Source organism: Mesoplodon mirus (assembly GCF_964341445.2).
Source record: "Mesoplodon mirus genome assembly, chromosome: 3".
NCBI classification, from domain to species: domain Eukaryota; kingdom Metazoa; phylum Chordata; class Mammalia; order Artiodactyla; family Ziphiidae; genus Mesoplodon; species Mesoplodon mirus.
Window position 1 is genome coordinate 32,289,946 of NC_138978.1, and position 23,923 is coordinate 32,313,868.

General features: G+C 55.8%; 1 protein-coding gene across 10 annotated transcripts; it reads left to right on the forward strand.

Annotated features, from left to right (window-relative positions):
• The first annotated feature begins 795 nt into the window (after positions 1-795).
• On the forward strand, positions 796-23,123 carry MAP7D1 (MAP7 domain containing 1). 10 transcript variants are annotated; one of them, XM_082615869.1, is made up of 18 exons: positions 798-1,154; positions 13,796-14,146; positions 14,321-14,389; positions 14,987-15,150; positions 15,798-15,912; positions 17,361-17,471; positions 18,662-18,784; positions 18,881-19,035; positions 19,130-19,272; positions 20,050-20,402; positions 20,665-20,842; positions 20,929-21,067; positions 21,175-21,279; positions 21,574-21,627; positions 21,808-21,853; positions 21,939-22,035; positions 22,153-22,346; positions 22,432-22,526. In XM_082615869.1, exons 1-18 carry the CDS (start codon positions 1,109-1,111, stop codon positions 22,503-22,505), a joined length of 2,517 nt encoding a protein of 838 aa, XP_082471995.1. In that variant the 5' UTR covers positions 798-1,108; the 3' UTR covers positions 22,506-22,526. The 10 variants fall into 10 exon arrangements, with proteins under 10 accessions (XP_082471989.1, XP_082471991.1, XP_082471996.1 ...); XM_082615871.1 differs by having other exon boundaries at positions 801-1,154; positions 20,050-20,375; positions 21,811-21,853; XM_082615863.1 differs by having other exon boundaries at positions 796-1,154; positions 18,662-19,035.
• Positions 23,124-23,923: the final 800 nt, after the last annotated feature.

Genomic DNA, 23,923 nt, shown 5'->3' on the forward strand with positions numbered 1-23,923 from the left:
TCAGCTGGTACTAAAAAGGGGATTCGGGGATCCACTCCCCCGTGCTGGGAAGGACTTCTTGGAGGAGGGGAATCAGAAGGGGCTCACTCACTCCTTCGACAGGACACAGGGGAGAAAATCCTTCAGGGGAGCTTGAAGGGGTCGTCTGTGGGGAAGGTTCAGGGTCAGGACCACCCAGTTTGGAGCCGGGAGAGACCCAGCAGATTAGAGACTTGGGTAAAGCGGTGGTGCAGGCCTGTAATTACCCCAGAGGAGCAGGGAAGACACCAACCGTAAGATGATGGAGGAAGGGCGGCAGCAAGGCTCGCGGGCCGGGCCTCTCGCCACCCCAGCCATCACCAGGGGAGAGAAAGCATTAGCCCTTTTAGGGGTCTCCTTGCGACCCTCCTTCAGGTCTCCCGACGTTCCCCGGGAGGATTTTGTTTGAGGTGGGTTTGGGAGAGAATGAGGACTTGAAGCTGCCGCCAAGGCCCCAGAGCCGGAGCTTCCAGGCTCCAAGGTGGGATTGGGGGCTTCCATCGCGGCTCCCCCCTGCTCCCCCCAGTCTTAGCGGCGGGTGAGTCACCAGAGCGCTCCCTACATAGTCGCCTCGCGCTGCGGAGCGTACCAACGCGCCGCCGCAGGGGGAGACAGCTCGACGGGCGTCCTCCGGGAGCCGTGGCGTCCTCTCCGCGGCGGCCGCGTCCCCAGGCTCGAGGCTCCGCACCCCCAGAGCGGGGGCGGGGCGGGTGGGGCGGGCTCGCGGCCGCTAGGTCCCGGGCACTGCGGGGGTGGCCCTCCCCGCATCCAACTTGGTACGCGCCAGCGGCGAGGCCAGGCCCAGCCCGGGCGGTACAATAGGGTTGGGCCGCGGCGGGGACTGGGCCGGCGCTGGGCGAGGAGCAGGATCGCGGCCGGAGCCGACAGACACTGGGCGGCCGGCGACTCCGAGCCCGCAGGCCACCAGCCGAGCCAGCCTCGACCTACCCCGGAGCTCCCTCCGCCTTCGAATCGTTGCCCGCCGGGCCGGGCCGGGCGTGATGCGCCGCGGGACCCCTATCCTGGCCGCTGGCCGCCGCCGCCGTCGCCGCTGCTGAAATCCCGAAGACTCCCCAGTGACGCCGCAGCCATGGAGAGCGGCTCACGTTCGGAGCCCGGTGCCGGTGCAGCCCCAGGTATGCCAGAGGCGAGATGAGAGAGGGGGATCGTGGGGCCTTGGACAGGCCGAGGATGAGGCCGGCCCGGTCGGCGGGGACCCCTCCCCTTCCGAGCCCTCTGACCACTTGGAAGTTCAAAAATAAAGGTTGCAGCGGCGTCGGCGGCTCTGGGCCACCGACGCATCTTCTGACAGCTGCCCCCTCCCCCATCCCGGGCGCTGGGACGTCCTGGGCGCCAGGATCCGCGAGGAACCCAATGTGGAGTTGTTGGTGACCCTTCCGCCCCAGCCCAGTGCCACCTCGGCTTCCCTGCCTTTATCCTTCTTCCCGATCCACCTCAGGCCCTGAAGATCCTCTTCTCCTGAGCTGGGGCGTCTGTCCCCCTCCCCATCCCCGGTGGGCACGTGTGACCCCAGCCTGAACGTGTGTGTCGGGGGTCCACATTCTCAGGCCTGAAGCTTTGCATACCGAAGCCTAGGCCCTGGCGCCCCCCCTCCCCCCCACGCCCAGGCCCTGGCCCAGACCTCGCCCCCACCCCATCCCTCCAGCTGCCGCGCAAAGGGCCTGTTGCTGCTGCGGGCTGGCCGGGAGGGGAGGAGAGGGGAGGGGAGGTCTCTAGCGGCGGCTGCCAAGTAACCCGCCGGATAAAGGCGAGGGGGAGGGGGAGGCGGCATTGTTTGGGGCGAGGGCGGGAGCTGGGGAGTGGGCCGATTCCCCTGCAGCCTGGCCTACTCTGGAGCCCACCCAGGCCGATTTGGGGAGGAAGGGGACAGAAGTAAATCTGTCTACCCTGGTGCTCTCCTTCCCAGCCTCTCCGGTCCTGAGTCTTTCCCTGGAGAATGAGGTGAAGGCTTGAGGCCGGTACTCCAGGGACCTGCCACATCATTCCTCAGGCTGAGGCTTCTGATACCTACCCCCCTTACACACACACACACACACACACACACACACACGCATACACGCACGCACACACACACTCCCTCTCTCCCTCTCCCTCTCTCTCTCTTTCTCTCTCTCTCTCCCTCCCTCCCTCTTTCTCTTTCTCTTTCTCTCCAGGCCCCAGACCATCAAAGCTCTCTCCCCTCCCCTCACCCCACCAACCACCAGTGCCCAGGACTTCTGCAAATCCCTTTCGGATCTGGGAGCAGCTGATGAGGGGGTGGGGACAGGTTTCTGGTTGGGCCTGGGGTTGGAGGGAGGGATTTCTCCTTCTCTGTCTTCCTGGAAAGGGAGGGAAGAGCTTGATTACTGAGGACCTAAGTCCTGTTCCCACTGACTCAGGGGGGAGGTGGCCCCAACCCCACACCTCCCTAGAGTCCTAGAGCCTAATCCCTGTCACCTCCCTGCCCCCTGGGCCATGGGCCCAGGATGAAACAGTGTCTGTGGGTGCGGAGAGTGCAGGACAAGGTGGAGCCTCTTGGCCGTGGGTGGGATCCTCCTCATGCCAGTGTGGGTGCTTGGAGGGGATCCTGTGGGTGTGGGAGCTGGAGGACGCAAAGGGGAGGCTGTCAGACTGTTGTGGTTCGGGAGGTTTGTAGGCTGTGCTGGAACAATGGCACTTTGGTCCGTCTTGGCTCTGCTGAGCCTAAGAGGGGACCCAGGGAGGCCTAGGCTGGGTCAGTTCCATCTGCTTACTGGCCCTCTGCAGCTGAGGGTCTCTGGCACTGGTGTGTACATCGGGGCCTGAATGGCGGTGATTACTGGGCCAGAGATGAGAGCTGGAGTGAGTAGCTGGTTTATAAGCAGGGCACTGGAGTGGGATGTCTGGACTGAACGTGAGGGCATGGGCGGGTTGCTTGGCTATATTGGGGGGCGCCTGAGTGGGTCCTGCATACAGGGTCCTGGATTGGGAAGACTTCTACACATAGGGACCTAGATGGAGTTACATGAGAACCTGGGTCAGGGTGGTGGCTGGTCCCTACACAGAGAAGCTGAAGGTGACAAGGGCCCTTGTGAGTCAAGAGCTTCCAGGGAGTAAAGGAATTGTCCACTACACGTGCCCTTGTGAGAGTCTGAGGCATGGGTCTGAGACACCGAGTGTGTATGATGTGATTCCTGCCCTATTTGAGTTCCCTTTGCACATTGAGCATTAACAGGAGGCAGCATGCAGCAGGGGTCAAGTGTGGACTGGAGCAAGTGACTTAACCTCCTCTGGCCAGTTTATGCCCCTGGAAAATGGAGGTAGTATTATCAACCTTGTGGGGTTAATGTGAGGGTCAGAGGTGATGTACCTAAAGGAACCTGGCACACAGACACCTGCAATACAGTGTTATTGCCATTATTGTCGTTATGCTTATTGGAACTGGTGCCAGCAGCGAGGTACGAAATATGGAGGAAGTGAGGGCAGGAATTGGGAGTCAGTTTGCTTAAGAGTGTAGACTCTGAAATCAAACAGTTTAAGTCTCCCCTTCGTAACTAACTACTGTGTGACCTTAGGTAATTTGCTTAAGTCTTAAATTTTCCCATCTATAAAATGACAGTAATGCTGGAAATTATCTCATAGAGACATTGGGATCATTAAGTTAGAGAAACGCATAAGACACTTAGGAGAGGCCCTGATACGTAGTCAATGCTCAATAAACACTATTTATTTTTGTTGTTATTATTTTTAATTCCTTCAGAGGCCTGAGGTGGAGGTGTGATTAATTAGAACTTCAGGAGGTAAATGTAGGCCAGAGAGCAAGGGGGAGGTGCGTTCTAGACAGACATGAGCCAGGCTGTATCTGGGGAACAGAGGGCCCCATACTTGAAGTGGGGCAGTTGGGAGTAGGAGAGAGACCCAGGGGATGGGTGCAGCCATCCAGCGCAGCCATACTGATGCCCGCCATGTGCCAGCTTGGTGCTGGCTGTACAGATGGCAGAGAAGTGAATCAGAGTCACGACCCTCAGGGAGCTCCTAGCCCAGTGGGGGAAGCCGATGTGTTCACTGCTGGGAAGTCCAGGTATAACAGTGATACAGTGGTTGGTGGAATCTGCTTGTGGAAGACTTCACAGAGGAGGCATTTGACGTGGACCTGAATGGATGAGAAAATGGACTGCCTCTCTACATACAGCAGCCAGCCTGGCTGGCAGCTCCCACTGACAGTTTCTGTCCCTCCCTGGGTTGGTGGGCCCAATAATGAGGCCTCTAATGAGCTCCTAATGTGCAGTCATGCATATGCAAATAAGGAGGAAGGGGCACCAGGCCAGTTCACTCCCCCAGCTCCTCCTCCTCAGGGATGGGCATCAGCTGGTGGTGGGGCAGGGCTGAGGGAGCAGGGAAGGAACTGAAAGCAGGGCCCAGGCTGGGGTGGTGGCACTTGAGGGTGGTCAGGGCAGGTCTCAGTTCTGATTAATGTTGGGATTTTGGCCTCAAGCAGCTGGGGACCATGTCCTTGGGTCCCCACTGGGCCTTGGGGCCGGTAAGGCAGCCAACGAGCCAGCCCAGATAATGCAGCTTTGTTGGAGGTGGCAGCTCTGCCTGGCACCCCAGGGCACAGCCTTCAGCATCTCCACCATCACCTCTCAGCTGCAGCTCTGCCCCGAGGGGAGCAGAGAGCATGGTAGGGGGTAGACAACCTGGTATCTAGTGTTCCTCCCCAGTTATAAGAGGAGATATGGGCCAAGAATAGACCCTCCTGGTGATCCTACTTTATCTCCCACCCCTGTTTATTAAGGACCTTCTCTGTGCCACACGTAGCACTTAGTACGTCCCGTGCATTGTCTCATTTGATTCTCAGAACTATCCTGGTAGGGACTAGTATTATCCTCATTTTATTTATTTATTCAAATTTTCTTTTTCGTTTTTGGCTGTGCCGCGCAGCATGTGGGATCTTAGTTCCCTGACCGGGAATTGAACCCGCACCCCCTGCAGTGGCAGCACGGATTCTTACCCACTGGACCACCAGGGAAGTCCCATATCCTCATTTTATAGATGAGGCTCAGAGAGGGAAGTAATTTGCTTAAAGTCACACAGCTAGGTACTGGCAGAAACACGATTTGAGCCCAGGTGCATCCGACTCTAAAGCCTGTGCACCAAACCTCTATGCTGAATTAGCATGGCCAAGCCAGCTGGTGATAGAGTCTGGCCCACTGTCCTTGCATGACTGGTCTTCTATGGGCGTCTTGGTTTTAGGGACCCTGTGATCTTTTCTCTGGCAGGCAGAGGTAGAATCAGCAGAGCCCTGGGTCCTCTGTGCCTCCCGCTGGGTTGGAATCTGAGCAAGTCGGACCGGAAGGAGGCCCTGGACTCAGGCAGTGGTGACTGTTCAGCCAGTAGGCCATCCTCAGGCCTTGGTCTAAGTCTGGGCTTCTGTCCTCAGCTTCTAGGCCCCAGCGTGGGCAGCCCTGCTGGGGCTGAGGGAGGGCCCAAGCTGTGGGATGGGGTCATTTCCTGCCGCCTAAAATAACAGGAAGTGGGTGCTCCTGATTGGAGGCTGGGAACAATGGCCACCAACCGGGCCAGAGAGCTCTTCAGATCTGCAGTCTCAGGTGGGATCCCGGCTTTATCACCCACAGAGGCCCACGGCCTGGCCCCAGTGCCCTGCTGCGAAGGGCCTGTGGCCCAGGTTCGGAGGACCACCGGAGCAGGCTGTCCCTCTCCTAGTTCACTCCCTTTCAGAGCTGGCTCAGCTCTGTCCCGGCTGGGAGTAATGCTGCCCCCTAAGGCTCCCCTCTGTCCCAGCCCCATGATCAGGCATCTCCCGGGGTTTGTCCTTCCTGCCCACCCCATCCTCCCAGCCCAGATCTCTCCAGGAGAGGAAACCCAGGAGGCTGCCCCCTTTGGGTAGCAGAGTGAAGGAACAGACTGTCACCCTGATTTGGGACCCAAACCCAGCTTTGCTACTCACCAGCAAGTGTCTTAATCTCTCTGAATCTATTTCCTTTGTCAAATGGGGTAATAATGTCGACCTCATAGGATTGTGGTGAAGATGAAAAGGACTGAAGCTTTAAGGTGTTTAGCTGTGCCTGACACAGCATTAGCTGTTGCTGCAGTTAACTGGACTTTCCCTGGGCCCAGGTAAAGGAGTGCCCAGAGGGGCAGGGCCGAAGTGACCTGGATGAGGCTGTGTAAATGTACTGGGACATCACGTCCCTGAGTGCTGTATGAATCTCTGAGGTTTCTGTCTGTGCCTCGGAGGGGGTGCCTGACTGCATGTGTGTGTGTGTGTGTGTGTGTGTGCGTGCGCGCACGCGCGCGCAGATTTCTGAATCCCAGTAGGTCTGTTTTCTGTATGTAACAGGAGAGAGAAAAGAAACGTGTCTTGTCTCTAGCCATTATGCAGACTCTGTCCACGTTGTCTGGGTCTCTCTCTCTCTGCAGTGTGTACCCTCTGTCTGCGTGTGTGTCTTTGCCCCTCTGTCGGCCTCCCTGTCTTCGCTTGTCTGGTCCAGTGCTGCCACCTAAGGAGCTGCTACGAGAGCCAGGAAGGCTCTGGCTAGGGGTCAGCTAGATGCTGACCTCTGCTGTCTGTGCAGCTCCTCCCCTGGGCACTCCCTTGCTCAGCCTCCTGGAGAAGGGCCACTCGCCCTCACACCTGCTCAGGTGCCCCACTTCTTGGCTCCTGGTGGCCAGCCTGGGCAGGCGCCTGCCTTCCCTGCATTCCTGCCCTCTGAGCTCAGTGCCTGCCTGCCCCACCTGCACCCTTCGTCTTCATGGGGGAAACCTCCCCAGGGGAACCACTGAATCACTTCCTTCTTCAGGGAACAGGCAGGAGCCTTAGGGAGGGGTGATGTGACACCCACCAGAAACAGTGTGACATAAGGGTTTTGTCATCAGACAGCCTTGGGCCCTGTCCTACCTCTGACACTGACGTGAGCAGTTCACTTAACCTGTCTAAGTGTTCGCACCTGGGGAACGGGGGCCCCTATAGCACTTTCCCTTTGGGGCTGTAATAAGAACTAGATGAGATAAGGGAAGGTGCCTGGTGTACTGTAGGGCTTCAGCTGTGTTTCCCTTCCTGGGCTGAGGAGCTGGCAGGGCACATACAAGGCTCTGATAGAGTAAAGACATTTAAGGTTAGAGAGGCTAGACTTTGGAGCAGCTTGGGGTTTTACTATGTTATCCACAGTGCATCCATCCATCCATCCATCCATCCATGCAGGTGTTCATTAAACAGACACAGAATTCCTACTCTGTGCTGGGTAGGTCCTGTCTAAAGCTCTGGGCTGCAAAAAGGATTCTCGCCACCAACTCTTGCAGGGGCAGCAGGCAGACAAAAGGGCAGACTGAGTTATCGGTATTGTGAGAGGAGTTTTGGCCCAGGAGCAGTTGTTGGGGAGGGATGAGAGGAAAGGCCTGCCAGCGCCCAGAGGGTGGAGATGGGGAGTAAGCACCCTGAGACATGTGACAGGCCCTCCGAGAGACTTGGCCCCGATCTCTCTGCAGTCCTTCTTGGGTTTTCTGAGAAGACGACTTACTGACCCTGCAACCAGCTCCTGCACCTTTGCCCTGCTAATGCTCTTTGTGCCAAGAAATGAATACAAACTATCTGTCACTTATCCAGTTCTTAACAAATACTTCTGGTAGATATCAGCATAGCAAAATAAAACCTCACAATTTGACACACACAAAAATACAATAAAATGAGGTGGCTTGAAGGATCACATTTGATGATTGAAAATGGGAATAATCAGATATTGGTTTAACCACACCATGTAGATAATTAACCAAGGAATTAATTTGGCTTAACATAATTTGTTCTGAATAACACTGTCCCAATGATATTTCATCAGGGTTGGCATAATTCTGAGGAAAATATTTGGATTCGGGGTCAATAGTCCTCCAGGTCAGAAGAAGAATTCCAAACGTGCAACTTGCCTCTTGGGAAGTTTTTTCTGTTGAACTGCTGGAGTCAACACTCATTATTACTTTTATTAACTTCTCCCTGACTACCTTAGTCCAATAAGCTGCCCAAACTCAATTGAGGGGGAGTTGTTTTGCTTCCCTTCAAGTGCTCATCCCTTTGCAAGAAATTGCAACATGGGTTTGCTCATTATTAGAGCAAAAATCTCCTCCTCTGTGCACCTGCTTTAGGTGAGGGTGGCTTCCTGGTACAGTGCTTTATTCTCATTCGGCAGCATTTCGTGACGGTCTCCACATACTGGGCACCACGGTAGCTGCTGCTGAAGCAGTGGCGAGCAGAGCAGATGCGGCCCAGCCCTTAGGGGGAGGCTGACAATAACAAAAGAACCAAACAAGGAAGTATAAAATCGTAACAGTCACAGTGCTCCAAACAAGAGGCCCATGAAGCCATGACTATATATAATGAAGGAATTTACCCTGTTCAGAGAGGCCAGGAAAGGCTTCCCTGAGGAAGTGATGCCTAAGCGAAGACCTGAAGGGTGAATGGGAGTTAAATAAGAAAAGATGGAGGGAAAAGAGCATGTGCAAAGGCCCTGTGGCAGAGGGAGTGTGCAAGGCTATCAGAATTAAAAGGTCAGTGTGGCTGGAGTGTAGAGAGCAAGTGGGGAGCGGGGGAGCAGAGGTGGGGACTCAAGAGGTATCGGGAGGGAGACAGGGGCTTCAGACTCTGCCAGACTTGCAGCCTGGGTTCAAGAATTTTGTCTTTCTCTTCAGAACAAGGAGAAGTCACTGTGAAGCTTCCAGTGGGGAAGAATACCATGGCCAGATTTGCATTTGGAAACAATTACTTTGGCTGCTCAGTGAAGAGCAGAGTGGGAAAGGGTGCGGGTAGGACAGTGGGGGGAGTTTGCAGTCATCCAAGGAAGAGAGGTGCTGATGGTATCTGCCAGGGTGGAGTTCATTGATACATTCATTCAACAAATAGCTGTGGAGCACCTGTGTGCCAGGCTCTGTTGGCCTTAGAAATAGAAGAGCTAAACAAAGTAGACAAAAATGTGTGCCCTCGTGGAGATTACCTTCTGGGGGTGGGAGACAGTGTTAAAGTGCTACTAATGCTTACTGGGAAAAATAGAGTTGGAAGGAAAAAGAATACAGTTGGAAAGGGGAGGGAGACTTCAACTACAGTTTGTAGTTTTAAGGAGGGGATCAGGGAAGGCTCGAATGAGAAGTCACATACGGGTAAAGATCTGAAGGAGGTGAGGGAGTGAGACATGCAGGATCCTGGGGCAGAGAATTCTGGTAGAGGGAACAGCGAGGGCAAAGCCCCGAGGCAGAAGCATGCCTGTCACAAATAAGGAACAGTGGCCAGAAGAGATGGAGCAGGGGGAGAAGGGGAGGAGGAGAGGAGGCCAAGAGGTAATGGGTTGGAGAGTGAGGATCCCCAAGGGCCTTGGAAGCCATTGTGATGCCTTTGGTTTTTCCTCCCTTGAGGTGGGGCATCTTTGGAGGATTTTGTCAGTTCCCCAAGCAGGGATTGAACGTGGGCCACGGTTGTGAAAGCCTGCAGTCCTAACCACTAGGCCACCAGGGAACTCCTGATCTGACTTATTCTTGAAAAGAATCATTCTGCTGCTGTGGTGAGAAAAGACCAAAGGGGAACAAAGAATGGCAGCAGGGAGACTTTTATGAGAGATGATAGTGGCTGGACCACGATGATAGAAGTGGAGACAGAAGTGATTGGATTCAGAATATACTTGGCATGTGAAGCCAAAAGGATTTACTGAGACATTAGATGTGAGCTGTGAGACAAGAAGAAAAGATTCTAAAATGACTCCAAGATTTTTGGCCTGAGAAACTGGAAGGACTGGGTTGCCATTGACCGAGATGGGGAACACTGGAGGAGGAGCAGGGTTTGGGGGAGAAAGATCGGGAGCTCAGTTCTGGATGTTAAATTTGGGGCGTCACAGACATAGAGAATGAACTTGAGGACACGGGGAGGGGGGAGGGTAAGCTGGGACGAAGTGAGAGAGTGGCATGGACATATATACACTACCAAATGTAAAATAGATAGCTAGTGGGAAGCAGCCGCATAGCACAGGGAGATCAGCTTGGTGCTCTGTGTCCACCTAGAGGGGTGGGATAGGGAGGGCGGGACGGAGACGCAAGAGGGAGGAGACATGGGGATATATGTATATGTATAACTGATTCACTTTGTTATACAGCAGAAACTAACGCACCATTGTAAAGCAATTACACTCCAGTAAAGATGTTAAAAAAAAAAATTGGGGGCATCAGTAAGACATCCAGGGGTGTCAAGTAGGGAGTTGCATGAGCTAAACTGGCACTCAAGGGAGACGTCTGGGCTGGAGGTACAAATTTGGTTGTCATCAGCAGAGCAATGGTATTTAAAGCCATGAGTCTGGATGAGATCACCAAGGGAGTACGTGTAGACCAAAAAGAGATGAGGTCTTCACCGGAGCCCTGGGGCACTCCGGTGCTAAGAGGTTAGGAAGTTAAGGGGGGACCAGCAAAGAAGCCTGAGAAGTCACAGCCAGCAAGTTGAAGGAAATCGGGAGAGCTTGTTGTCTTCAGAGCCAATTGAAGAAAGTGTTCAAAGAGCACCGAGGGATCAACCGTGTCAAATGCGGCTGACAGGTCAGCAGGACGAGGACCAGGAAATGGTTGCTGACTTAGCAATGCGGAGGTCATTGGTGACCTTGAGAAGAGCAGTGTCATGGAGCAGTGGGCGTGAAGGCCTGACCCACGTGGGCGCTTGTGGCAGAGATGGGAAGAAGTGGACCAATTCTTCCAGGCAGGTGCTGCTTACTGAGCCCCTGTCAGGTGCCAGAGGTGGTGTACCTACTCACCATAGGTCCCAACACCATACGCCCCAGCCTGAGGAAACTGGGGCTCAGACAGGTTCAGGGCCTGTCCAAGGTCCCACAGCAGAGCTGGAATTCCCTACTCAGGCCTGTCTGACTCTGAAGCCCAAGACCTTTCCACCCCGCTGCATCTGATGCCCAGGTGCAGGCCCTTCCAGGCCTCATCCCTCTACTTCTTCCGAGACTCCCTTCACAGGGCTAGTCAGAAGCTAGTTGGGGGACTTCCCTGGTGGCACAGTGGTTAAGAATCCGCCTGCCAACGCAGGGGACACAGGTTTGAGCCCTGATCTGGGAAGATCCCACATGCCATGGAGCAATTAAGCCCGTGTGCCATAATTACTTAGCCTGCGCTCTAGAGCCTGCAAGCCACAACTACTGAGCCCAAGAGCCTAGAGCCCATGCTCCACAACAAGAAAAGCCACTGCAATGAGAAGCCTGCGCACCGCAACGAAGAGTAGCCCCCGCTCACTGCAACTAGAGAAAGCCTGCGCAGAGCAACGAAGACCCAACGCAGCCATAAATAAATTAAAAAAAAAAAAAAAAGTAATAGTGCTTTAAAAAAAAAAAAAAGAAGCTAGTTGGAAGTTCACTGTCTTGCGTGGTGGGTGTGATTTGCCTAGGTGTAGACAAACAGCCGCCTACCAGTTTTCCTCGCAACACACGTAGCAGGCACAGGCGCTAGGAGAATGGCAATAAGCAGGCCTCAACCTCAGCCTTCAAGCTTTGTATTGATACCTACATACCTAGGCCCTCTGGCCCCAGACAGTCCTGGGTTCAATCCTGCCTCTGCCACATACTAGTTCTATGACCCTGGACAGATCACTTAGTGGGGTAAGTTTTGATAGTCTCATCTGTCAAATGGGGATAAGATTCTCAGAGCTCATATGAAGATGCAGGATGGGGATACAAAGGGCCCAGCTCAGTTCTCGGTATGTAGTAAGCACTCACTAAATGGTTGCCACTAGTTTTTTTGCCCATTGGAATTGGAAAGGAGTTTGCGGGTGGCTGGGAAGTCGACTAGCAGTGACCAGGCAGCCTTTTGGAGCTGGTCTGGTGAGAGCTGTCGTGAGCCTAGGGACTGGCAGAGTTTGAGGGACCACTGGGGGAAAAGGGCCTTAGCTGGGGCTCTTGCCTGGAGCCCAGGAAGCTGGAAGGGAAGGAATGAGGGGGAAATAGTGTGAGCCTCAGATAATTTCATTGTGTAACATGTGTTACCCCATACTGCCTGACACAGGGGCAGGAGGGTGTGGGGCTAAGAGCATGGGCTGTGGTGACAAACACTGGGTTCAAGTCCAGACTCCTTCACTTCCCAGTTGAATGACCTCAAACTACTTTACTTAACCTCTTTTTGCTTTACTTTCCTCCTCTGTGTGAAAGAGATATTTATAGTGCCTTCTTCAGAAGTATTGTCATAAGGATTAAAACTAATATGTGTAAAATGCTCTCAACATAGGAAGCTCTCGAGAAATATACACATGTTAGCGGTTATTGTTGTCACTAACACTCATCACAGTCCTACTATCTGCATTTTACAGAAGAGCAGCTATGGCACAGAGAGGGCCTGTGACTAGCCCAAGGTCACACAGTTAGTGGGGAGGCCACATATTCAAATAGCCTGCCTTCTTCAGAGCCCACTGGACACACGTCTCCCTGAAAAGGGTCCCCAGAGTTCCAAAGCTGACTGCTTGGGAGTGTCCTTTCCCTGCATACACATTGTCACACACAGGGATGGGGAGTTTGTCACCTCCTGAGAGGGCCACCATTCCTAGGGCAGAGGACCCTGCATGGTGGAGGCACCTGGCAAGAGCGAAAAATGCTTCCTTAGATTGACCTTTCCATGGACCCTGGCCCTGATCCCTACACCCAGGCAGTGGCTGTGTCCCCACCAATCCCCTCAGTGCCCAGAGGGCAGCAGTAGATGGCATCAGGGCTCAACATGCAGAGACTTCTCTTTGGCAGCTTCATAAGACTCACAGGAAAATAGAGGGAAGTATTGTTTGCTGGCACATGAATTGTTCCAGGCACTTCACTGACATTCCTATCAGCTTGGGCTTATAGTCCCCATTTTCCAGATATGAAAACTGAGGCTTAGAGCAGTTGAGTGGCTTCCCCAAGGTTATCAGGCCCTCTCTTCCTGTCTTGGGATGGTGAAGTCAGAATCAGGCCCTCATCAGGCTGACTCCCAAGCCTGTCTTTCTGTTACGCAATAGTGTACTTGTGCTCACATGTGTACATGAACATGTACATGTTCACATGTGGCTTCCTTACTTGGCACTTTGGTGTCTTTTACAGGGACCCTGAAATATCAGTGTCTTAAAAGAAGAAATCTGAGGGTGGTTGGGAAAGAAAAAAAAGATGACAAAGGGGATGTCGCTGGTTGCCTACCCTTTTGGGGATTCCACACATGCATCCCACTGTGCCCAGCACTGGCAGCCCCTGAGCACCAGGCCTTGGGATGGGCACTGTGACCCCAAGGTAAAGCAGAAAGGTGAGGGAGGCAGACATGGAAACCAATCATTACCATTTGGTGCACTAATAACTACTACAAACTTCTCAGCTTTTCCGATACACCCTGCTCCCTGCTGCCCCTTGGCAAATGCTCTTCTCTTAGCCAGAACCCTCTCTTCCTTGGTTTGCCAACTCCAGCTCATCCTGGACCTCAGCTTGGCTATAATTTCTGCAGGAAGCCCCTCCAATATAGGTTAACCATCTCTGCTTTGCTACTCCAGACATAGTACTTATTCTATACTGTAATCGTCTAGCTATCTGTCTGTCTGCCCTGCTAGAGTGTGGGCTCCACAGAGGCAGGGACTGTGGCCATTTTCTCACCGTTATATCATTAGTATCTGGAAGAGGGCCTGTCACATGGAAGGAACTCAATAAACATGTATGAATGAATGAATATCAGCTGGACAAGGGAGAGAGCTACATGTTGAACTGATGGCATAGATGTTCTATCTGACTTTCTCTCCTCTCTTGTGTTGTTCTTCCAGATGTGGCAGCCAGGACCCCTCCAGAGCCAAGACCTTCTCCAGAAGGTGACCCCTCCCCGCCGCCGCCACCACCACCGATGTCAGCCCTGGTGCCCGACACTCCCCCAGACACCCCTCCCGCCATGAAGAACATCACTGGCCCTAAGCAGCTCCCACTGGAACCAGAGAGCCCCCCAGAGCTGGTAGGGCTTAGGCCAGCCCCGCAGCAGGAAGAGTCCCCTTTCTCAGAAGTGAAGATCAGGGGACCCACCCCACCAGCCACAGGCCCACGGGATGCCAGGCCTCCTCGAAGGAGCAGCCAGCCATCTCCAACAGCAGTGTCAGCTGCCGACAGCCCTCCCACGAAGCAAGGTATGTGTGATGTCCCTAGTCCTGGGCCCAGTCCCAGCCCTCCACAAGAGGGAGTCTCTACCCTGGAGGAGATAAGAAAAGGCGTGGGATGAGGCCTTTGGGGAGGGCCCTGAGGCTGACTCCCCTCTTGGGGGAGGCTCTTGACCTAAGTCTCTTCTTGTTCCCTCTATTAAGATGCAAAGAAGGCAGGAGAGAGACACAAGCTGGCGAAGGAGCGTCGGGAAGAGCGGGCCAAGTACCTGGGTAAGTGTGTGGGAAGCAGTAGCATCTTCTTCAGCGTCACCACCATCGACGTCCTATTGGTAACACTGACACTTCTGGAGCATCTATTATGTGCACTGTGCTAGTGAGCAGTACGCTTATCCCACCTAACCCTCTACCCATTCTGAGGATGGGGAAACAGAGGCTCAGAAAGATGAAATCCTTTGCCTGAGCCACACAGCTAGGGGCATAGCTGAGATTCAGACCCAGAAGCCTCATCTCACCCCAAATCTCACGCTCCTAATCACAGTACATGAGTATCGGTACAGCAGACCCCAAAGTCAGACGGGGATCTGGCACTAAAGAGCTGGTTTCTCCTTCGGTGCCCAGGGACCATGAGGCCAATGGGGGAGAAACAGGCCTCCCGTTGGGGAAGCCCTCATTCTGAGGCCTCAACCCATCTTCAGGATGCCCTTCAATTTGAGGGCGGAGTCTGAGAGCAGAGGCACCTCCCCCACAAGCAGGCAGGGCAAAGACCCACCCAGGGTCAGAGGAACAGGCAAGGCCACTTGGAGGAGACACTTGCTGGGGCGGGCGCTGCAGGACTGCTCACGCCCCCTGGGGCTCCTTTCCCCACAGCGGCCAAGAAGGCGGTGTGGCTAGAGAAGGAGGAGAAGGCCAAGGTGCTGCGGGAGAAGCAGCTCCAGGAGCGCCGGCGGCGGCTGGAGGAGCAGCGGCTCAAAGCCGAGCAACGCCGAGCAGCCCTGGAGGAGCGGCAGCGGCAGAAACTGGAGAAAAACAAGGTGCGTTTACGCTGAATTCTGACCAGGTGCACGTGGATCTGTGTGCGTGTGTGTGCACACATCTGCACACTGGCTTAGTGTGTATGCACATCTGTGTTCATGTGTCTGCAGTTGTGTGCCATGGGTACTACATCTGGGCATCTGTGCAGATGTGTTTGGTTCTGTACACGCCAGGGTGAGCACTTGTAACCCTGTGCTGTCAGTACACGTATGTGTGTGTGTGTGCCCCACGTGTGTGTGTATAGGTGTGCAGAGATGTGTCTGTCTGAGTGCGCTGAGTGAGCTCCTAGTTAGGAGAACCCTGGCTTGAGCACCATGAAGATATGAAGGAAAAGGCAGCCTGGCCCTGCCCCGGGGCCTCAGGCTAAAAGCAAACACAGCTCCAGGGTCAGGATCCTCGTGCCAGTGGCCCACCTGGGAGTCCCAGGCACGGAGAGTCCCGCTCCATCCTCAGAGAAACAGCTCATACACTCAGATAATGAGTCAAGAACAGTGAAAAGCTCCCCAAGAACAAGTTGAAAGGGATCTGTTGCAAACTGTCTTCAATCATAGGGGGAGGCACTGTCCCAGGAGAGAGAGGGCCTTTCTCCCAGGTAGGAGGAATGATTCTGAGCCCAGACCCTTCCCCTTTGCCCCCTCCTCACCAGGAGCGATATGAGGCAGCCATCCAGCGGTCAGTGAAGAAGACGTGGGCCGAAATCCGGCAGCAGCGCTGGTCCTGGGCAGGGGCCCTGCACCACAGTTCCCCAGGACGGAAGACCAGTGAGTGCGCCCGAGGGGCCGCAGGGTGGGCGGGGGAGGTTGGGGCCTGAGAGGTGGGGGAAGGGAGCAGCTTCAGTGCAAGGAGCTGGCAGCTCCCTGCAGCAGGTATGCCCTGTTTCGTGTGACTTGTGCCTTCTGGAATGATCTGTAAACCCAAGTCTGTATAGCCAAGTCCTTTACAAGGACTTCCACTATCAAGTCAGAGGTGGAGTCTCTTCATTTGGTTTGCTCTTCAAACCTCTGTCATTTTAGATTAGCCTTCATTGCTCCTGTCAATTACTATTAGTTGCTGATGCATAGAAGAGCACTTTAATACCCTGCAGACACTGGATGTTTAAAGAAAACAGCCACCCCCTTATGTATCTGTCTTGGAAGGTAGATTTTTGTCTCTGAGTTCTCTTCACGTAGGGCCATCGCGGATTTTGGTCTGACTTTTTGCTGGCATGTATGTACTGCTGTGTTTGGGTGTCTTTATGTAATGGCAAGACTCTATTTCTCCTTGTGCATCTTTTGGCGTATGTGCTCGTGGATCTGTGCGTTATGTGTCTTAATATGTGTTTGCCTTGGTGTGTTTGTGGCCTTGTGTACCTCAGTGTGGGTTCCCAAGTCAGACGGAATTGGGTCAGGATCCCAGCTCTGGCACGTGTGGTGTGACCTCTGACTTCTTGCTGTCTCACTTTGTTCATCTGTAAAATGGGGATAACAGTACTACTTGCCTCCGAGGTTGTAGGTAGATGTTGGGGAGGATCAAGTGTGGTAATATGTGTGTGGTGCCCGGCACAGTGCCTGGTACACGGTAAGCATCCAGCAAATTCTAGCTGTTACAAATATGATTAAGTTGTTTCAATGTATTTGTGCCTGTGTGCATCTGGGTCTGACCCTCTTTCTGTTGTTTTTGTTTCTGTATCTGTGCATGTCTGCACACACGCATGCATGTGGAAGTACCTATCACTATATGCCCGGGCCTGCACGTCTTTGTCTTTGTGTGTCCCTATGAATATGTGGATTTGTGTGAGTGACTTTGACCATGGGTTCTTCTGTTTAGGAACGTCTCTGCATTTGTCCCAGTACCGTGGGTGTTGTAGCCATAGAGCCTTGGCTGGGCAGTGCCAGCAAGTGCCGACGCTGGGTGGTTATGGGGGCGGGGTTGCAGCACCCAGCCCTAGGGAGTAACTTCCTGGCCAGGAAGGCTGTAGTTTCTCTAGTTTTACTCCATCTCCTTCCTCTGTTCCTTTTTCGTCGGCTCCCCCAATCCAGGTTGTCTCTGGTCACCTACCCACCCCCCCACCCCCGTCCTCTCAGAGCCGAGTCTGCCTCCTCCTCCCCTTCCTAGCCTGCCCACTCCTCCCTGTCCCCTCCTGCCCGCGGAGCATCCTGCATGGAAGGCCTCAGTGCCCCCACTGGCTCCCGTCCGGCCCGGCCCTAATGCCGTGTGTTTTCCCCTCCAGGTGGGAGCAGGTGCTCCGTGTCGGCAGTAAACCTGCCCAAACACGTGGACTCTATAATCAACAAGCGGCTCTCAAAGTCCTCTGCCACACTCTGGAACTCCCCCAGTAGAAGTAAGAGAAGGCCCAGCCCTCCTCCCTCCAGAGCTCCTGTAGTCCCCACCAAGCCTCATCCAGAGCTCAGCAAGAACCCCAGGTCCCAGGAGCCCTCACATACCCCAGGTCTCCATCCCCACTCGACCCCACTCGGGGCTCTGCACCCCTCGGGGGAGCCGGCATTTGGGTCTGGGCCCTGCGAACAGAGGTGTGCCCCACAGGGGAGGAGAACAGAGACAAAGGGCAGTGACCCAGCAGGCAGAGAGCCTGGCTGGGGCCTCAAGAGCAGGTGGGTTGGGGGTGGGACTGGCGGTGGAGGGTGGGAATGGGCAGGCAGCCTCATCTCCAACCACAGCCAGCTGGCCTAGGCCAGCCTTAGGCAGGTGGCCTTGCCCCCGAGTACCCGACGAGCCTGGGTGCCGTGTGTGGAGGAGCCCTCTTATTCTGACTCCACCCTGGAGGGCCCATGCCACCCTGCCTTCTCTGCTTTCAGAGCCCCAGCCATGGCCTTGGCTGGCTCCAGAGCCTTGGCCAAGGAGGGTGGCACAGCCCCTGTGTTCCCACCATGCCCTGGTGCTCACATGTGAAGGGGCCATGGTAGGAGTTATTTATAAGTTTCTCCAGCTTTTATTTGGTTGCTCTGTTGCCTAGCAACCAAATCAGCTGCTGTTACCAACCCCACCTGACTGAAGCTTAAAAATAACCCAGCAGCTGAGGGGACAGAGCAGGGTGGCCCAGGGCAGCCAGGCCCCCCTAGCAGCCTCTCCCTGGCATGGGATGCACAAAAGCTGGGCCTCTCCTCAGTCAGAGGAGCACAAGGAACCCCACTGTCCCAGATCCATGGGGCATGCCTCCCCAGGCCAGCCCTCTGAGAGCAGGAAGTGGGACATGGAAGTGGGCGGTTGGGTCTGCCACCAACCTTGGGTGGCTCCTCTCTATACTCAGTGCAGAACCCTTTCACCTGGGGAGAGCGGTAGGAGGGGACCCTCTAGCCCTGCAGGACATTGCCATGGGAAGTGTCTCGTTGCCTGGGTCTGCAGTGGAGGTCAGACCCCAGGACGGACCTGTGTAACCCCCACGACTGGGGGGAGAGGTCTCCTGGGGGAGGAGACCTTGAGCTCAGCATGGGGGTGGTACCTGGCGGTCTCCGGATGCCTCTGCCTGCTCTGGCCCTGCGGTAACCCGCTTCTCCCGGCATCTCCCCCTAGATCGCAGCCTGCAGCTGAGCCCATGGGAGAGCAGCATTGTGGACCGTCTGATGACGCCCACCCTCTCCTTCCTGGCACGGAGTCGCAGTGCAGTCACCCTGCCCCGAAATGGCCGGGACCAGGGTAGGGGCCACGGTCCTGGGAGAGCCCCCTTGAGAGGTGGGACAGGGGCCAGCCTCGTGAGTGGGCCGCGCCCCGACCACACTCATCCCTCCGCAGCCGTGCCCGTGTGCCCTCGCTCGGCCTCCGCCAGCCCCCTGACGCCGTGCAGCGCCCCCCGAAGCGGGCACCGCTGCGCCCCCGCCGGGGAGCGCCGCAAGGCCAGCGCCGGGGGCAGCCCTGCCCCGGCCCGCCTCCGGCCCGAGGCTTCGCTGGTGAGTGGTGGGGACAGGGATCCCATCCAGGGCAGTGTGGGCGCCTCTGACCTCTGCTCCCCCTCTCTACGCTCTCCTTAACCCTCCTCCCCAGGTGCAGAAAAAGGAGAAGAAGGACAAGGAGCGGGAAAACGAGAAGGAGAAGAGTGCCCTGGCCCGAGAGCGCACCCTCAAGAAGCGCCAGTCGCTGCCTGCCTCTCCGCGCCCGCGCCTCTCCACTGGCAACGCGGAGCTCAGGTGGGCCGGGCAGTGGGGCACCGCCTGCCTATGCCAGCCAGCCAGGCAGCTGGCTAGCCAGCCAGGCAGCCATTCATTCGTAAATATGTGTTAGGCACCCACCTCTGGAAGGAAAGCTCGAGGGAGGATTTTTTTGGGGGTTGGGGGGAGTGTTTTGATCACCGAAGTACCCTAGCACCTAGAACAGTGCCTGGCGTCTGGTAAGCACTCAACAGATACCTGCTGGATGCATGAATGGTCCTTGCCAGGTACTGTTCTGGGTGCTGAGGATGTTTCTGTGAGCCAAACCAGACCTAGTTCTTTTTTTTTTTAATGTTTATTTATTTGGTTGCCCTGGGTCTTAGTTGTAGCACGTGGGCTTCTTAGTTGCAGCAGGCAGGCTCCTTAGTTGTGAAAGGTGAACTCTTAGTTGCGGCATGCATGTGGGACCTAGTTTCCTGACCAGGGATCAAACCCAGGCCCCCTGCATTGGGAGCGCAGAGCCTTAACCACTGCGCCACCAGGGAAGTCCCTAGGCCTAGTTCTTGCTCTTATTAGTCTTACTGGCTATTGGGGAAACAGACATTAATCAAACAATCACAAATGAACATGTAATTACAAACTGGGATGTATGCTCTAAAAGGAAATTTTATGTTTCTGTGAGAGCACATAAGGTGGGGTGCCGACCCAAGCCTGGGGAGGACCCTTCCCTGAGGAAGTGACATGCTGAAAGTGTGTACATGTGTGTGCGTGGACACTCTGTGCCCTCAAGGTCTAACTCTTCTTTTTTTCTCCCAGTCCCAAATCCAAGGCCCGGCCATCCTCTCCCTCCACATCCTGGCACAGGCCTGCCTCTCCCTGCCTCAGCCCAGGGCCAGGTCATGCTCTGCCCCCAAAACCACCGTCCCCCCGAGGTACCACTGCATCACCCAAGGGGCGGGTTCGGAGGAAGGATGAGGCAAAGGAGAGCCTCAGTGTGGTGGGGCCTGAGGACAAGAACCAGAGCAAGGGCAAGGCCAGTGACGAGAAGGAGCCTGCAGCCCCAGCCTCACCAGCACCCTCGCCTGTGCCCTCACCCACCCCAGCCCAGCCCCAGGAGGAGCAACCCACAGAGATCCCTGCAGGTGGGCAAGGAGAGAAGAGGCCAAAAGGTGGGCAGGGCAGAGAAGCCAGCTTTGCCTGTGAGGGGCAGGCGGTCAGAGGTGTGGGCTGCCAGAGATGCCTGGGGACTGGGTGTTGGCAAAAGGAGGCTCCTGCCAGAGAGGAGGACCTCACTGCTCTGAGTTGGTGGCAGGAGTTGGGCGGGTGGGCCACCTGGATCGCCCTGAGGTCCAGGAGGCACGGGGGCGTGCAGGGGTGATGGAGGTGCCTCTGCTGGTGTGTGCTGATTCCTGGTCCTGGATCCCGCTCCAGATACAGCAGTCTTGACCTCACCCCCAGCCCCTGCTCCCCTGGTGACCCCTAGCAAACCGATGGCTGGCACGACTGACCGAGAAGAGGCCACTAGGCTCCTGGCTGAGAAGCGGCGCCAGGCCCGGGAGCAGCGGGAGCGCGAGGAACAGGAGCGGAGGCTGCAGGCAGAAAGGGACAAGTGAGCACGCCCTCGGGGATGGAGGAGGCCTTTACAGGGGCTGGAGAAGAAGCTGGGTATAAGCCTGAGTCTCCTCTGTCCCCCAGGCGAATGCGAGAGGAGCAGCTGGCTCGGGAGGCCGAGGCCCGGGCAGAGCGGGAGGCCGAGGCCAGGAGGCGGGAGGAGCAGGAGGCCCGGGAGAAGGCGCAGGCGGAGCAGGAGGAACTGGAGCGGCTGCAGAAGCAGGTGCCCCCGCGGGGCGGGGCGCGGGCGCCTCCTCGTGGCGGGACTGGGGCCGACCGGGAGGGACAGCTGGAGGCCGGCTGCCTAAAGCTCACGGGGTTCTCTGGCAGAAAGAGGAGGCCGAAGCTCGGTCCCGAGAAGAAGCGGAGCGGCAGCGTCTGGAGCGGGAAAAGCACTTCCAGCGCGAGGAGCAGGAGCGGCAGGAGCGCAAAAAGGTGTGCAGAGCGGCGGGCGGGAGTTCTGTGGGCGGGGCTTGGTCCTAGTGGGCGGGGCCAGCTCCTGGGCTCAGCCCCCGCTCCGTTGGAGGGGCTGGTGGGGCTGGGAAGTGGGCCCTGCCTTGGACTTGTAGAGGGTAGGACAAGAAGGAGTTGGGGTGAGGTCGGCTTCCTGGCCTGGAAAGAATGGATACGAGCTGGAAGGGCCTTGAAACTCCAGGACCAGGACTAGCTGGTGGGAGGTTGAGGGTTAGGGCGGGGCTTGGGCCTAACTGGTGTGGGGCTTCCAAACAGCGCCTGGAGGAAATCATGAAGAGGACTCGGAAGTCGGAAGCTGCTGAAACCAAGGTCAGGATGCCTCCAAGAGCGGTGTTGGGAGTGGAGGTCCGTTGGGGAAGGCATCCAGGGTGGAGGAGGGAGGCCGTCTGGGAGGCTGCTCAGGGTCTGGGCTGGGGAGAGAAGAATTCAGCAGCTCAGTGGGATGGGGCCAGATATCCCCTTGAGCCTGACTGCTCTTCCTCTTCAAAGCAGAAGCAGGACAGAAAGGAGGCAAAGGCCAACAATTCCAGCCCAGGTAAAGGCCTGTCCCCCTCGTTTCCATCCCGATCCTCAGACCTCATCCTTTCACCAGCCCCTAACTGGTGGCCATTCCTTCCCAGGGATAGACCCTGTGAAAGCCATAGAGGCTCGGCCCTCCGGGCTGCAGAAGGAGGCTGTGCAGAAAGAGGAGCTGGCCCCCCAGGAGCCTCAGTGGAGGTACCAGCTCCCAACCCCAGGGGCCGAGAGCAGGGAGGCAAGGTCAAGCTGGCGCTGTGGGGTACCCGGGCTGTCCTACGCTGGGAGGTGCCTAAGCGTTGGCCTCTGCATCCACAGCCTGCCAAACAAGGAGTCGCCGGGGTCCCTGGTGAATGGCCTACAGCCTCTCCCAGCACACCAGGAGAATGGCTTCTCCCCTAAAGGACCCTCCGGGGACAAGAGTCTGGGCCGAACTCCAGAGGCACTCCTGCCCTTCGCAGAGGCAGAAGCCTTCCTCAAGAAAGCTGTGGTGCAGGCCCCGCAGGTCACAGGTAGGTTTCCCTGTCTCCCGGAGCTATATGTGTACCTCCCAGCAGCCTTCCCTGGCCTCCTCAGCCGTGCCCTCTCTTCTCCTAGCTCTGCCAGAGGCCCTCTCAAGCTTTACCCTGAAGACCCCCAGCCGTCTGAGCTTGGAACCTGGTTTCCCCTGACTGTTTCCCCTCCTGCTTTTTTCCCAGAAGTCCTTTAAGGGATTGCCTTGGATCCAGGCACAACTATGAGGGCTCCTTTGCATCATCTACCAGGATGTCTGCAAGAGAAAGAGACAGAACAAAGCTGGAAGTGGCCTGGGCCCCTGAGGGTTGGGTCCTCTCTGTTATTTTTAACCTGCACCTTATAGACTGATGTCTCTTTGGCTGGAGCCCCTCAGTGCATTCGTGTGCTCACACGCGCGGACACCCCCCCACACACACACACACACATACACTCACAGCCTCTCTGGCCTCCTCCCATGGGGAAGGGCTACCTGTAGTATTTGCCTTGGTTTGGTGGGGTACAGTGGATGTGAATACTGTAAATAGCTTGTGCTCAGACTCCTCTGCGTGGAGGGGTGGGTGCAAGAGGCAGACCCTCCCAAGACTCCCTGGGGAGATCTTCCTCCCTCTATTTAACTGTGACTGAGGGGGAACCCAGGTCTGGGGATGGGGGGCACCTTGGGCCACAGGATACTGGTTGCTTTATGGGTACCCATGCCCCCTGCCCTCGCCTGGAATCAGTGTTACTGCATCTGATCAAATTTCTCCAGAAATAAAATGAGAATAATTCTGCCAGTGCTGTCTCTTCTTGGGGCTGGCAGTGGGGCTGGGAGCAGGTGGCCTCCTGAGTTCTAAGAAGAACTTGAGGAGCCAGGGGCCTGCAGATATCCATCCCTACCTGGTATCAGTCCTAGACATCCTGCCTGTGGCCTTCCTTTTTGTCATTTATTCATTTAACATAAATGGTTACATCTACCCGGTACCAGGCAGTGGGGCTTCTGTGCTAGGGATGCAGTAGTAGGAAAAGACTTGGCCTCTGCTCTCGTGGAGTTGACAGTCTAGCAGGTGAGCGTCAGAGGCACAGTCATCCACTCAACATCCATTCCCATCGCCCCTTCCTCATTCCAGACAGAATCCTGATTTTGTTCAGGTGGCTGTCTTCCTCCTGGATCCCACCCTGTGCTTCAGCAGAGATGGCTCCTAAGCCCAAGGGTGAATCATGATTGTAATTGATGGTCCCACGCCCCTCGGGATGGACTGGTTTAGGTACGGGCATGGGACACAACTGCAGCCAGCAGATACAAAAAAAAGTCTCCCCGGGTTTCTAGGAAAGGCTCCCTCACTTTTGAGAGAAAAAATGCCATGTGGGAGCCAGCCTCTAAGATGACCTCCCAGCGTCCCCCACCTTCTGGTGTTCTCACCCTGTGTAGTCCCTTCCCTTATAGAACCAGGGCTGGGCTGATGATAGAATACAGCAGAAGTGGTGGTGTGTCACGTCTGAGATGAGGTCCTAAAAGACACTGCAGCTTCTGATGTGGTTTCTTGGTCAGTCTGGAGGAAGACGGCAAGCACTACATTAGGAACGGCCTATGGAG

Coding starts and splice junctions, on each gene's coding strand:
- MAP7D1 (XM_082615863.1), top strand. CDS start 1,109: ATGGAGAGCGGCTCACGTTCGGAGCCCGGTGCCGGTGCAGCCCCAG. Junction 15,913..17,360: donor TTCCCCAGGACGGAAGACCA/GTGAGTGCGCCC, acceptor TTTCCCCTCCAG/GTGGGAGCAGGTGCTCCGTG. Junction 21,068..21,174: donor TGGAGCGGCTGCAGAAGCAG/GTGCCCCCGCGG, acceptor GTTCTCTGGCAG/AAAGAGGAGGCCGAAGCTCG.